General features: G+C 34.3%; 1 protein-coding gene across 1 annotated transcript; it reads left to right on the top strand.

Moving 5' to 3' along the window:
* Positions 1-1,619: 1,619 nt before the first annotated feature.
* On the top strand, positions 1,620-15,107 carry LOC129283460 (activated RNA polymerase II transcriptional coactivator p15-like). Its single transcript, XM_064100057.1, has 5 exons — positions 1,620-1,866; positions 4,664-4,747; positions 5,612-5,720; positions 9,524-10,099; positions 12,623-15,107. Exons 1-4 carry the CDS (start codon positions 1,807-1,809, stop codon positions 9,604-9,606), a joined length of 336 nt encoding a protein of 111 aa, XP_063956127.1. The 5' UTR covers positions 1,620-1,806; the 3' UTR covers positions 9,607-10,099; positions 12,623-15,107.
* Positions 15,108-16,118: the final 1,011 nt, after the last annotated feature.

Genomic DNA, 16,118 nt, shown 5'->3' with positions numbered 1-16,118 from the left:
ATGGGTCAACTGTCCATGTCATCAAACGTCATGAACACGTCACGACGCGCATGTACGCGCGTGTCAAAATTTTAAAATGCTCAAAATCACTTTTTGATCAAAGTAGAGTACGAAATACTTGTAGGTCATTTGAAGCATTTCAAGAATTTGCGCGCTCACACGTTTTCGCGCGCGTTCACGCGCGTAACGTCGGTATGCAATGTGAAATCGCCGTTTCTTTTACGTCAATGCATTTATTATGAAATTCTGATTAATTTGATACCTTGATCAACCTTCTACGACCAGTAGTAAAGGAATTAGCTTCAATCAAACTTTGAATCATGCGCGCACGCGCGCGTTCACAATAGGCCAAATATGTGCAAAAACATGCCTTTACAAAATTCAATATAACTCTTCAGATAGTCCGTTGACCCCTAAATTTTCTTTTATATTCGGATGAAGTATAAATTGTAGATGTGATTTCATGTCACATTCGACCCTACATTTTATCATGACGTCATCAAAATGGCGTCGGAACTAAAATTTTCCATTTTTGTTTCATGACGTTTTAATAATTTTACAAATATGACTATTACTCCGTAATTGTTGGTCATTTTTCGCTCAGATTTCGACATATTGTAGCTGAGCTTATACGCTTACTAAATATTTTCTAAAATTTTCATTTATATTAATTATTAATCCTCAAAATTTAGAATTTATAGAGGCATATCACAATGGCAATTTTTACTGTCATAAATCAATTCAAGATAATATTCATTCTTTGAACGACGAGAGTTTGAGAAGTTTTGTGGTCTAATGGATAGCACACCTGCCTTGCAACGCGAGGATCCTTGGTTCGAAACTCACTTGACAATGTTTTTTTTTTTGCTCATGTATTTGTGTGTAACCTCTATTAATACTGATTTTTCTCAAAACTTGATTCTACATTCTTGGATTCCAGCAACATTATTTTCACTATTTCGTGTAGTCACTTTCGAAATCGCATTTGGCATCTCTAATAAAACAAGATCTTTTACACAACCTAATTTGTTGTCTTCAGCTGTATTTAATATGTTCTTCCGTTGATAAAAGTTTGTTTATTATGATGATGATCATATTGAACTGCATTGACATGGTTGTAATAATCGAAAATTAGATCGTGATCATGAGAATGACAGACAGATCACCTAATTCGTCCACAAGACGAATTAAAATTCTAGTTCTTTTTTTCTTTTTACAGTGTGTGTGCAATTCCGCTTTTTTTTTCTATATTATTTTGATTTACTCAAAATTGATAGGTACAGTAGAGCCACATGGTAATTTCGATGAGATTTTAGCCTTTTAGGCCAATATATTCCTAGGGGGTCCGCGCATGCGAGTTACATCTGGGGATTCCCCAAAAGACCGTGACCTCGAATTTCATATTCTTGTTTTAAGAAGTATTTTAAAATTGTGTTTGTTTTTGCTTTTATTATGTACATAAATTTTCAAACAAAACAAATATTTTATATATTCATTAATTATCTAGTGACATATGATTAATATTGATTGATAAAATTACTTTTTCGATGGATCACAAATTAAGAATAAAACCCAATGTTTATAAACATCTGAAAAGAAACTGCGAATAAAAAAAAAATACTGTCGCGCGTCGATATCAATGCGTTAAGCGTGCGTGCAAATTACACGTGGATGACAAGAAAAAGTTGAACTTCTAACTAACTCAAGAAATTCTATCGATTTGTAGTCCGTGTCGTGGACTTAGACCTAGAATTTTATTTTATTTCAGCTTACAATAACGTAGGTGAAAAAAAATTCAAGAAAATCATGCCGAAACAGAAGAGTAAGCAAACACTAGTTGCAAGCAGCGGCTCTGAATCTGACGAGGTAAGTTCGACTTCAATGAGTTCAAGTTCATTCCAAGCAAGCCATGCGTGTTACCAATGCGTGTAATTTCTTATGCACGCAAGTGTGGTGGTCGTATCACGTTGTCTTGATAGGTGTATTGGAGTATCACATGAGCTAAATCACCTGCTAAATGACTGAATGGTGTGTGACTGTGCGTGATGTGAGCAGATCGAAACAGAGCAAAAAACTAAAGAGTAAAGTCCTTAAAAGTGGAAGTTCACCCCGCGCACCCCGTAAGGCATGAATAAAAGTTTGTGCAAATACCAGAAATAGTACTAATAAAAAAAAGTGATTTAGGGCCTAACAATTTTAAGGAAAATCCTGGGTATGAACTTCATCATTGAAATTTTCAAATTAGAACTTGTAATTGTATTTGTATTTTATTGTAATAAATTATCATTCAGAATATGTTCAAACACACCTAACACTAACAGTAGAGGCGCATGGCCAATTATTGGAGACTGTCTCCAATGTGGGAGATTATCTCCAATATCAGAGACTTTTGTAAAGAATTTGGGTATCCAATTTCAGAGACAGTCTCCAGTTTTGGAGACCAATTTCCTTTGTTTACATTTGCTGCAAAAGGATTACCTTGGCGGCAAATAAAAATGTGATAAGCAGATTCCTCATGAAAAATTACCTCCTTTCACCGTCTACTTTAAAAATTCACCGTCTACTTTTGTTTTGATAAGGATTTTTGTTGTCAATCACACACAAAACAAATGGGCTTCTGACCTCAGTGAGAAAAAATCATGCTTTTGTTGGTGTTGTTTCTTTTGTCCTTTTGCAAAGCAAGTCTCCAATGTGGGAGATTGTCTCCCCTATTGGAGAGAGTCTCCCATATTGGCCGTGCGCCTCTACTGCCTAATTTACATAAAAACAACATTTTTATAACCACAGAATGCTAGTTATGGATAAAAATAAATTTTAAACCTGCCTACCTTGACTGGAGTTTTTCAATGCTCGGAGTGGCAGAAATTTATGAACCTACGCGACTCAATAACATTACGTCATCCATAGCGAGCAACACGGCAGCCAACGCGAAATTTGTTCGCGGGCTCCGACGGGCGCGAAATTTTCATAATCTAGTCGATGCAAGCCCTTTTTCATGCAGAACGAACAATCAGTGAGCATTGGTGAGTACGATTGATTTTGGTTGAAAAAAAACAAGAAACATTTCTGAATTCTTTCTGATAGTAATACAGTCTTTTAATTGCCAAATGTTGCCAGATATGGATAAGTGTACAAAGTACACAAACTTAGTGAGAAAAGTGAAGAAATTTTGACTTACCTTGTCGAGTTGAGTCGCTCGCAAGGGGTTAGATCAATGTGAATATGGAAAACTGCATATCGTACGAAAGAGAAAATAGTTTAGGTTAATGATATGCGGAAATTTTGGAAAACGACCCAATCACTTTTAAATGAGAATGGTATCAATCCGCACATGTCGAAACAGCGATAGCAGAGAAGCACCGCGACTGCAGCAAAAACCTCCGCACACTCTACGGAGTCTAGACAGCTGCCATAAACATTCAACTACCCAAAAACAATGTCATGGGGAATAACCTTTCCTTGCACAGTATGCAAACACAAAACAAAGCAATGCCCCCACAGTCGCCCTGCAATTATAGCCAGCACACTCGATGCCTCATTCAGAATGCACCTAGAGGGCGCTTTTGCAACATACCTACCTTGAGGATTCCATAATGATATTTTTAATATTTTGACATGATATACTTCTTCATCATGGAGCCTTGAAACTCTGTCCACACAGCCATAAGCGACACCTACATACCCGGATGGATTTCCCTAGGAAATCCATATTTACAGGGTGAAATCGGTTTGTGCGGTTGAATTTTATTTATCTATGAACCTTTGTACGCCTAATGCGTATAAAGGGATAAAAATTATTTCACTATAAATGGCAAAAATGAGAGGTTTCTTACCAGACTGATCTCGTGTAGATCCCTCGATCCGTTTGTCAACAAAGCAAATACAAATACCATTCGCTATGTAGAATTGCTGCTCGCATATTACGTCACAAATCAAATAATAAATATTCAAATAACTTTTTATTTCTTTGATGGATTTTCGTCACACCTTCGGCAATATTTTTCGTTATTTTTTCCGAGCATGTATTTTTACAATAAACTATTTGTCAGAGTGAACTTCCCCTTTTAATGCAATTTTGTACCGGCCGATTTCAGCAAGTTTGACGTTTGCCTACCAGTAATTGTTCGCAAATGTCATAGCAAATGTTGATGACATTTTAAGGTAAATTTGCCCACCGCTTCCCAAATATAGCAATCTGGAACGGCTGTATATCAGTTTCAATCTCGACGTCATCGTTCAACTTATCAATGCTTTTTATTGATTTGCATGAAAAAATTGTGAAGTGTCCAGTCTTATGAATTTGAATCCTGCACCCTCTTTTGTCAAGGCCTAATTATAGGAATCTTTGGTCTACTTTTGAAATATGCATTGTGCTACATGTACATCTACAATGTAAGGTACACACCCAAACGTACAGTAAAAGGTTTCTGTAGTGTAACAGACACCTTACAAAGTCAGAGTCATGTCTTTAAACGGGAGTCTTGCAAGCGTCGTCTTATTCCTAACATTTACTGGAAAGCTGCCATGAAAGGTGGATAGCTCCTTTAAATCCCAGGTAAAGTAACTTGCCCTGCCAATAAAGGCATAAGCAGACAACATGTATTAAAAAAAAAAAAAAAAGTCAAACATTGAATTTTTTATGCCCCTTTTCTTTTCTTAACAGCCTACTCCCAAGAAGGCAAAGACTGCTGCCAAGAAACCTGCCAAGAAATCAGCTGATGAAAATGACACTTCCGACATGTTTTCAGTAAGTCCCATCTTCCCTTGTATTTGATCTAAACATTGTCAAATCTTGTTATGCCACTGTCCTAAAGAGATAGGTGTCAGAGGCATACTGGCATAAATATGTGTGGAGAATTATCCTTCTGTTTTTAATATGCAAGTGTGATCTCTCTTGAGTTCTCATGATACTTAAATATGTAATCCCTGTTGTGAAAAAAGGACATTATTGTAAGAAGGTCCTGTTTTGTCTGTTATAATACCAACAATCCAAAGTGTTGATTTTGGGGAAATTTTTTAAGATTTGCATAATTGCATTATAACAGTATTCCTTCTTTCCCAATTGCCTGATATAGTTAGTTTAATAACTGAAAATTTCACTTCAATTTTTGGTTGCATGTTGCTTTGTTTTCACATGGAATGCATCACTGTTTTGTTTAAAATTATAATGAGAAAATGCTACATTATAATATAGACCACTGTGTATTCACTAGTGAGATTACATGTTGAATATTATGTGCGCATCGGCACTTGACAGTAATTTTTATGTCTTTGTAAAACACCCCCATCTTTAAAGGTGAATTTAACCTTGGTAATACGTTGGTCTGTCTGAAGGAGAAAATAAAAATAATAATTAAAGTTGAAACTTACAGTAGAAGTTAAAAAAGAAATTGGACAAGGAAAGATCAGTGAAATACTGAAAATTACAAATGTTTGAATTTATTTGAGTTTATTAATAAACTTCATTCACTTGACATGAACATTTCATTTTGTAATATATACAATGATAACATTAATTATAACAATATATCATAACCATAATATATCAATTAATTTTTATCACATAATCCATTTTTTATTGTTTTGTTTGTTTGATCTGAACTCTTTATAGCTATCCAGACAGAGATTTGTGAATGTGAGGGAGTTTCGTGGTAAAGTCCTTATTGATATCCGTGAGTACTATGAGCCAGAGGTTGGCGATCTCAGGCCTGGAAAGAAAGGTAAATATAAGCAAGTAATACTCTTTTTCAAAAATGCTTAAAGAAAAGAAATTCTGTAGAAGGTCATTGTCTTTAAAAAAATTGTTCCGGTCAAACAGCTCACCTCCATGTCAGGAAGAAAAAATAGGAATTTGATTGTCTTTTTTTGCTATAAATGTTAGCTTTTCTTGAATTGGTGGAGATCCAAAATTGGGGGATCCCTAAAAAAAGCCTGTGGTTGTTACCCAATTCAGAAATCATTACATGTACTGTAGGTTGAAGTTAGCAATTCCTCAATTCAAAGCAAGTGATGCTATACTTAATCACTTAGAATGGTAATGCAACAAATATTCTTCCGATAATTTTTCTGAAGTTATAGGGTGAGGGTTATGGATGTCATTGGGTTTATGGTTTAAAATCATGTGAAGATTAGGATTAAGTTTAAAGGTTTGAAGATCAGGTTTATGTTTGGTTTAATGTGTGCATTTCCAGTAGGAGCAATTGTTGTAGGAGCAAATTTTCATGGAACCTCTAGAATACCTTTGTCTATTATCTTGTGAGAGAAGTTGTTTGCTCACAATGCAACAAGCATCAATTTTTGTCTAATAGGCGCCGCTTTTCCGACGGCGGCGGCGGCAGCGTCGTCAACATTGAAATCTTAATCAGGTGAAGTTTTTTAAATGTCATAACTAAAAGTATATGGACGTACTTCATGAAATTTAGACGTAAGGGTAGTGAAGTATTACTGAACATCCTGCCTGAGTTTCAGGTCACATGACCATGGTCAAAGGTCATTTAGGGTCAATGAACTAACACCATGTTGGGGGAATCAATATTGAAATCTTAACCAAGGTTAAGTTTTTGAATTGTTGTCATAACTTCGAAAGTATATGGACCTAGTTCATAAAACTTAGACATAAAGGTAATAGTGTATCACTGAAGATCACTGAGTTTTAGGTCACATGATTAAGGTCAATGGTCACTCAGGGTCAACAAACTTTGGCCATGTTGGGGTTATTTGAGGAATTGTCATAACTTTTAAAGTTTATGGATCTACATGTAGTTCATAAAAATTTGACATAAGAGCAACCATGTATCCCTGAATATCATGTGCAAGGTCAAAGGTCGCTTAGAGTCAAAGAACTTTGGCCATGTTGGGGGTATTTGAGGAATTGTCATCATAACTTTGAAATATTATGGAACTAGTTCATGAAACTTGGACATAAGAGCGATCAAGTATCCTTGAACATCCTGTGTGAGTTTCAGGTCACATGACCAAGTCAAAGGTTATTTAGGGTCAACAAACTTTGGTAATGTTGGGGGTATTTGTGGAAGTGTCATGATAACTTTAAAGTTTATGGATCTAGTTCATGAAACTTGGACATAAGAGCAGCTATGTATCCCTGAATACCCTGTGCGCATTTCAGGAACATGGCCAAGATCAAAGGACATTACAGGTCAATGAACTCTGGCCGTGTTGGGAGTATGTGTTGAATAGGCATCATAACTGTCTTAAAAAGTTTATGGATCTAGCTCATGACATCAGGGTAATCAAGTATGAATGATTGTTTTATGCATGTCTTAGGTCACATGATCAGGGTCCATGGTCATTTTGGGTCAATGGACATAATATTTTATTATCATATTAGTGTTTTCTTCTGTGAATAATTATTCATTAGCTTTTTTTCAAAGGCAGCACTGCCGCTACATGTATATCGAATTGCGTAATTCAGGCGAGACTGCCAGAGGCGTTCCAATTGTTTACCAATTGGTCCACTTACATGTATTTCAATATATGAACATGTAGCGCATACAAACTATATACAATGTAGCATCACTATCTCCCAATACATGCAGTTGAAAATAATTATATGAATTAGTCACAACCAGGGCTCTGTAACACAAAGATTAGCAAATCATTCACTTAATGGACTGACCAATCAAGATCAATTTAACACATGCCTTTAGTTCAAAATACTGACCAGGAACCAATCAGAAGTGTTTTTTCATATTTGCTATTCTTTCGAGTCTCACGCAACTTTTGAGACCAAAATGTGACCCCCAGGTACGCGGTTCCAAAATTACACAACATTTCGTAAGTGCATGCAGACCCAAAATTACTCAAAAACGTGAATTTGTGTACAAATCCAATGCAAATAGTGTTTTTAGCCAAAATTCATAAAATGTATCATATTTTTCCTTTTACTGCTTAAAATCAATTAATTTTATCTTGTTAATGGTCAAAATAAAGTCTCCAACAATTTCCATTAAAAAAACAATAAAAAACAAAAAGTAAAAAAACACAGAAATACATAAGAAATTTAGAAAACAATAAAATACATAAAAAAATAAATGTGATGTTGACATTTTTTTTAAATAAATTTAATCAGATGCCTATAAAGAGTATGTGAAACACAAATTAGCATTTTAGGGGCATTGTTTTGTTAATTAGAGCAAACTTATGATTTTACTCATAAATTAACATAATTTATGAGCAATGAGATTTTTCGCAGAATTTGATATTATAGTTTTGTAGATAATGCCATGGGTAATGCGCGTGCCAATTTTCAGCGCGATCGAAAATCTTCTTAGGTGTTGAAATAGCCCAGTCTATTTAGGGTTAAAGGACAAGTCCACCCAACTACAAGTTGATTTGAATAAAAAGAGAAAAATCCAACAAGCATAACACTGACAATTTCATCAAAATGGGATGTAAAATAAGAAAGATATGACAGTTAAAGTTTCGCCTAATTTCACAAAATAGTTACATGCACATCCTGGTCGGTATGCAAATGAGACTGATGACGTCATCCACTCACTATTTCTTTCGTATTTCATTATAATAATTATGAAAATATTATAATTTTCTCAATGTCAAGTGAGACAATGTTTTGTTCCTCCTGAACATGTGGAATAAGCATTGTTTAATACTTTATGTAGTTCAGTCAAGGAGGTCCTTATTGCCAAATCTGTAAAAAATTAAATATTGTATAATTCAAACAATAAAAACAAAAGAAATAGTGAGTGGGTGACATTATTGGCTGTCTCATTTGCATGTCACTGAGTTGAGCATATCACTGTTTTGTGAAAAATAAGCAAAACTTTAAAATGTCATAACTTTCTTATTTCACTTCCGATTTTGATGAAATTTTCAGCATTAAGCTAGTTTATGATTTTTCTCTTTATTCAAATCAACATTTTCCTGGGGTGGACTTGACCTTTAAACTCGGGATCTCTGTACACCCGTCACAAAAATGTAACATTTTACTTTTAGTGCAGATCTTCACCAAAAGTGTTTCTTCAAAATTATGATCATACAGTAATCGGGGGGGGGGGGGGAATGAGTGAACATGACAAAAAACACTTCATTTGCTACATGTATGACAACAAAGCATTTGCTGCTAAGAAAGCTACATACAAAGCTATCCGCGAGGAATGTACTCACTTTTGTTGAATACTGTATACATCAGACATAAGTGATAGAGAGAAATATAATAATGTCTGTCTTGCAATATTAAGGCTCTGTCAAATAAACCTGTAGGGGATTTCAATCCTTGCCTATATTGTGCAATTAGCATCGTCGGCTAACAGGGTCATGCAATTTCTCTTTACAAGCTATAGCAGTGCTGCATAAATTTCACATTTTTAATTCTTTGATTTTTTATTACATTAACATTTTAAAAGGCAGGTTCGAATTCATTCCCCAGCAACTGAAGACTACATGTAGATGTATTTGCAACTTCATAACTGTCTGATTATTAGTTCTGTAATATCAGGTTATTTTTAAATTCATTTTCTTTTAATTCCCGTTTGTTTGTATCTAGGAATCAGCTTGACGGTGGATCAGTGGAGGAAGCTTGTCAACCAGATTGATGAAATTGATGCCAGGATCGAAGAGATGGCTTGAGATTTTTTTTATATATCCTGTCCTTTTATTTGTAAGATTTGCAATTTAAGCCCCAATTAAGAAAAGTGTCAAAGAAAAATAATGTTAATCTCGTAAAATGTCTGTACTACTGGACACTAAACAAATATTTAAGCATTAATTAAATATATATTGCACCAATCTTCAAGGTCCAATAGCTCGCATCACGTAATGTACATGTAATGAAGTCTGGTTAGCCATCCTGTTCTTTTATAACAAGTTTTCTGTCTGGGTTGGTATTCTGAAATTATATATCTTGAAACACAACTTCACTCCTGCAATTGTCAAAGAAGAAAAAATAAATAAAGGTACACACTTGTGGTGGATGCAAACAATACAAATCATTGCCCATGGGCAAGACCATAATTTTAAAGTGTGCTCTTCATGTATGCAAATGGAGTACCCAATTTCTCACTGCTTGGACAATTTAAGGAAGATAAAAGATGAAATTAATTTAGACTTTTGATAATATTATGTGCCATTTTAAAGTATAAAGTCAAAAAGGGGCCTAAGCTTTCGATCCTAGCAGAATCTTCGTCGGAGGCAAAATGACAAACATATAAAGTGGAACAACCATAATATAGACCACAAACAAGCTACAGCAACACTAGAAACAAGGAGACAAAAGGGGCATTAGTGAGTAGAGAAGACCAATCAGGTTAGTGAAGGGGATGAAAGAAAAGGAGTAGGCAGACACAAAGGGAAGTTAGTGTAAGTAAGGCCAAGAGGGATTAAGATAATGAGGCAGGCAACATCAAACAGGATCTGGAACAAAACAGTGATAGAGGGATGAATAACTAGAGAATTAGTGAGAGGTGGGTCAAACAGGTTACAAAGAAAGGCTTAATAAACTGGTGCATAAGAGTGGGGGGAAAAAAAGAAGAAAAAGAATGGGGAACAACTGATAATGTGCAAAAGACATATAAGTATATATGATAAAGCATTAAACAAACTAAGAGAAGAAGGTAAGTGTAAATATGTATCTATAAGTGATATGTATATAAATATATCCACAAAAAAAAAATGTATATGAAAAAATATATAAATATATACACATATGGTGTAACTGATATGGTAATCCGCTAGGTGTGACGGGAAAAAACATAAGACTATATAGCAGGAAAGAAAAAAAAAAAAAAAAAAGGAAAAAAAAAAAAAAAAAAAAAAAAAAAAAAAAAAAAAAAAAAAAAAAAAAAAAAAAAAAAAAAAAAAAAAAAAAAAAAAAAAAAAAACCTGTATATGTGAAAAAGAGGAAGCAAATTGCCTAAAAAGGTAAAAGCAAATATAGAAGAGAGGGGGTGTATTATGAAGAAACCATAGTATACATGTAAATAAGCAAATGTGGTAAATCTAAAAGAGGTGAGTGGAGAAAAAACAAATATATATATATATATATAATAATTATTATATCGCCTGAATAAGGAAGGAAAAATTGGAGCTGAGCTTGTATGAGATATGGGAGGAAAGTAGAGTAAGAAACTATAATGTAACTATTCAAAAGAGCTGAGGGGAAAAATTATATGTATATATAAATTGAAAGTGGATAGGAAAGAAAAATCAGTCGTTCCCCTCTTGGATGTTCAGGCCATGAGGTTGGGTGGTGCGAAGTCGTCTCATCCAGAGCTTCTCCCTGCTAGTACGGACTGAGTCAGGACGGGTACCTAAAGATTCGATGCCCTGTAGCATCATGTCAGTGATGGAGTGGTTGGGGAGGTTAAAATGGCGGCCAACTGGAGTGTCCAGCTTTGCTGTGTTGACGGTGGATCCACCGTCAACACAGCAAAGCTGGACACTCCAGTTGGCCGCCATTTTAACCTCCCCAACCACTCCATCACTGACATGATGCTACAGGGCATCGAATCTTTAGGTACCCGTCCTGACTCAGTCCGTACTAGCAGGGAGAAGCTCTGGATGAGACGACTTCGCACCACCCAACCTCATGGCCTGAACATCCAAGAGGGGAACGACTGATTTTTCTTTCCTATCCACTTTCAATTTATATATACATATAATTTTTCCCCTCAGCTCTTTTGAATAGTTACATTATAGTTTCTTACTCTACTTTCCTCCCATATCTCATACAAGCTCAGCTCCAATTTTTCCTTCCTTATTCAGGCGATATAATAATTATTATATATATATATATATATTTGTTTTTTCTCCACTCACCTCTTTTAGATTTACCACATTTGCTTATTTACATGTATACTATGGTTTCTTCATAATACACCCCCTCTCTTCTATATTTGCTTTTACCTTTTTAGGCAATTTGCTTCCTCTTTTTCACATATACAGGTTTTTTTTTTTTTTTTTTTTTTTTTTTTTTTTTTTTTTTTTTTTTTTTTTTTTTTTTTTTTTTTTCCTTTTTTTTTTTTTTTTTCTTTCCTGCTATATAGTCTTATGTTTTTTCCCGTCACACCTAGCGGATTACCATATCAGTTACACCATATGTGTATATATTTATATATTTTTTCATATACATTTTTTTTTTTGTGGATATATTTATATACATATCACTTATAGATACATATTTACACTTACCTTCTTCTCTTAGTTTGTTTAATGCTTTATCATATATACTTATATGTCTTTTGCACATTATCAGTTGTTCCCCATTCTTTTTCTTCTTTTTTTCCCCCCACTCTTATGCACCAGTTTATTAAGCCTTTCTTTGTAACCTGTTTGACCCACCTCTCACTAATTCTCTAGTTATTCATCCCTCTATCACTGTTTTGTTCCAGATCCTGTTTGATGTTGCCTGCCTCATTATCTTAATCCCTCTTGGCCTTACTTACACTAACTTCCCTTTGTGTCTGCCTACTCCTTTTCTTTCATCCCCTTCACTAACCTGATTGGTCTTCTCTACTCACTAATGCCCCTTTTGTCTCCTTGTTTCTAGTGTTGCTGTAGCTTGTTTGTGGTCTATATTATGGTTGTTCCACTTTATATGTTTGTCATTTTGCCTCCGACGAAGATTCTGCTAGGATCGAAAGCTTAGGCCCCTTTTTGACTTTATAATTTACTCCATTGGCTCTCTTTTATTAGATAAGCAGTTTTCAGCAGCTTCTTTTTGCCATTTTAAAGTAGTGTAGATTGTAGATATATTCCATTGACTGTGAATATATGCAGCTTTGGGGTACGTTGATGTAAATTTTTGATGCAGCTTTTTAATTGATACTACAGTACATGTGTAGGTTATCTTTTTTTTCTGATTTAAACTTTATGACATGTTTAGCTCGAAGCATATCACCATTATCTTTTCATAATTTGGTTGTCATTTACACAGATTTAGCTCTAAGCTTATCATTACACTATTGTAATTATTATTTTGTCTTGTGGTTTGAAGGCTGTATGCTTCTCATATTTCCATCATTTCATTATTATTTTGTTTCTGTTTGGTGTCAATGATGAAAATGTTCCTGCAGCTCAAAGCTGTTTGCATCACTATAACCATGATTTTATTAACATCTTTTCATTAAAGGTATTTCTCATTTTGAAATTGGTATGAATTTGTTGTATATGTAGTATATTCCTGTCCGACAAAAATGATGATAGATTCTGTCAAAGTTTCTGTCTTAAGTAGAGTAAATCCTCCCTATCAAAGATGCCCAGTATTTGAAGTTTTGTGATGCAGAGAATGGGTCCAATTATATTTTTATGAATTATAATGAAATACACATGTACCAATATCATTGGAATGGAATTCTGCTTAAAGCTATCTCCTGTCTACCATATATTCTCCTAAGATATCCTTTGGCATAATAAATGATGATATTTGGGTGCCCAAATGAACTGCACCTGAATACCTTAATGGTGGTTAGCATCTGTATTTACTAATCAATTTGCCCATTTTTGCCAAGAGCATGTATGTAGATACATATATGGAATATTTCATAATTTCATAATAACATTGTGCTAAAACATGACTTGCAGTATTTGATTTATAACATTTTTATTCAACGTTCTTTATTCTTATTTCATGAACCTGCATCTGTAATATGATTTTTTTAATTGCCAATCTTCATCCATAATTAAAGAATTGTATCCCCATATGTGCTTTGCATTATTAAAAGTTAATGTAGAAACGCACCATTTTCTGTAACGCATGCATAGGTTTATGTTTTGTGGTATTTAGAGAAAAATGCATTTAGTTCTGATATTTCATATTGTAATTAATCTTTACCAAAGGTCTTCCAAGACTGACCCTGATATGTTATTTTGATGAGGATTTGTGGTCCAGTTCTACATTGTAGTTTGTTAAATGTTTTTCAGTGGTAGAAGAAAATAGAAGGAATGTGCCTCAATGCCATAACAATAGATGTCAAACAGAGGAGGTTTTTTTTTCTCTCTTTGAGATTAAATTTGAATACATTTTCATCATTTTGTTCATTTCATATACACAGATTTTTTCAAAAATTTTAATTTCATCAAATTCTTCAGTCATTTAAGATTACAAAGTACATGAGGTACCCATTTCATAACAAATTTTTGATTATGGTAACAGAGTTCAGTAGCCAATCAAAATTGAGTTTATCATGGAAGTTCTTACCATGATGGCAAAGTAACCATCATAAGTGTGAGATATTTATGAAATAGGTCACAGAGCATTGATAGATAAATGTGTATCAGTGGGAAGTTTTGGGGAAAAAGTGGATTTCTGCTCACCAGTTGACTGACTGTAAGTTTTTTTTTAAGAATTCCAGGATGTGAACTGATAGACAAAGTGGGATTATCGGTGACAGGTCATTTATTCACACAATCAATATGACCTCTTTTTGTGCAAAAGAGGTGTGAACACCCTGGTGGGTTTTCATCAGTATTTTTCATTTGACAAGTTGTCTAGAGCTGACTATCCATGGTTTTGATTGGCTAAGAAGCACAATTGTGTGAACAATAGTCTATAAATCATCATTGCTGACAACTTTCATGAAAACAGTCCCCCAGTAGCTCTCTATCTTTGCAATTGTTTATTATTTTTTATTTGCTTATTGAAATAAGATTAGTTTTGATAAATTGCTCATCTAGAGTTCTAGAATGGTAATAGACAACAGAACCATGAAAAAAAAATCTTATTCTGTTTAGGCTTGATTGTATTACTATAAGGTACTTTGTTCTTTTGTGCAGGAATCCCACAAGCGTCTTTTCATCCCCAATCCTCACATTTCATCAAAGTCAAAATAATAGAGAATGGGGCAAAGATGCTGAGAAAAGATGCATGGATGGTGCATTTGTAGTGGGATTCCTGCTAAAAATGTGCCACATACTTGACAAGTTACCTTAGGAGGAGGTGTCAAAATGGACGTGTATGACTAGACTAGAATCTTAATTCCTTTAGAATTTGCCCATTAAGAGTGACCACTGATTGTAGTGCATGGGCTTTTGTTTTCATCAAGAATGTTATTCATAAATTGTAATATGTAGAGATTAATATTTAATATACAAGATTCATTCATACTTGAAATAAAAAAAGCACATTGTATGTATTCTTAATGACTCTTATTTGTTTTATAGTGTTGGTAATCTGGTTTGATTGAGAGTAGTATGAAGAGAGTGAGAGTGCAGACACATTGCAGACAATCCCTTCCTCGAATAGGGATCGTTTGGGATGTTAATTATTTGCAAATTGTGATCACAAATCTACATACCCCTTCAAAATTAAATGATGAAAAGTGTCATATCTGTAGAGATGAATAGGCCACACATATGCCCCCTCCCCCATTCAGGCAGTCTACAGTTTGCTTAATCCAGGTTGTTACAGGTAACCCCTATAAATACCCCCAAAATATGTAAGGTTTTCGACTCCTGCTTTACAGGCTTTTGGTAGCGAGGCAATCAAATTCATAATCCATATCACTCGTCCTTGGAATAAAAGCTAGCACTATTACCACTTGAATTAAATGATTGTCCTTGACAAATTTGCAAACTACCCCTATAATTGAAGAATATTATCTAGAAAAATGCTTTAAAAAAATAATTGAATATTTTCTAGAAAAATGCTTTAAAAAAAAAACCTATTTCATCGATTTTTGGCGATTTATTCCCGCTAAATGAGCTCCTGACATGTATATTGTTCTCCTTTCTCAGAAAATCGTGAATGCGCATTCAATACCGATGTAAAGTAATCTGTTGCAAAATTGATCTAAAACAGTCAAATATTGTATTTGTGAAATACCCCTTAGATCAATGAAAAAAAAAGAATGGTATAAGCCTTAGTTTTTTTTATAGGCCAAATGGACAATTCATTTGCGAGTAGCATGAATGTCTTGTACACCAATTACTATTTGCCTGTCCCAAACAGTGTTGACCAAAAGGGAAACCAAAAATTATGATGTTTTATTATTTTGTCAGGCTTAGATCCTAATCTTACATTATTGCAACTAATATGAGTGAGTAAAACAATATAATGGAAGGGTTAGGAAGTCTTAAATTTCACAGAGAGAATATTTTTGGAAAATTTCTCAAGAACAAGTAGAGCGCCTCTAGCAGTCTCGCCT

The sequence above is a fragment of the Lytechinus pictus genome, chromosome 5 (assembly GCF_037042905.1).
Source record: "Lytechinus pictus isolate F3 Inbred chromosome 5, Lp3.0, whole genome shotgun sequence".
NCBI lineage: Eukaryota > Metazoa > Echinodermata > Echinoidea > Temnopleuroida > Toxopneustidae > Lytechinus > Lytechinus pictus.
The sequence above is the reverse complement of the archived record's forward strand: the minus strand, read 5'-3'. Positions and strand labels throughout refer to the sequence as shown.

Bases quoted from the DNA above. Each gene is read 5' to 3' on its own strand.
- LOC129283460 (XM_064100057.1), top strand. From the start codon at position 1,807: ATGCCGAAACAGAAGAGTAAGCAAACACTAGTTGCAAGCAGCGGCTCT. The intron at 1,867-4,663 runs GTAAGTTCGACT...TTTTCTTAACAG, and splicing joins GCGGCTCTGAATCTGACGAG to CCTACTCCCAAGAAGGCAAA. The intron at 5,721-9,523 runs GTAAATATAAGC...GTTTGTATCTAG, and splicing joins TCTCAGGCCTGGAAAGAAAG to GAATCAGCTTGACGGTGGAT.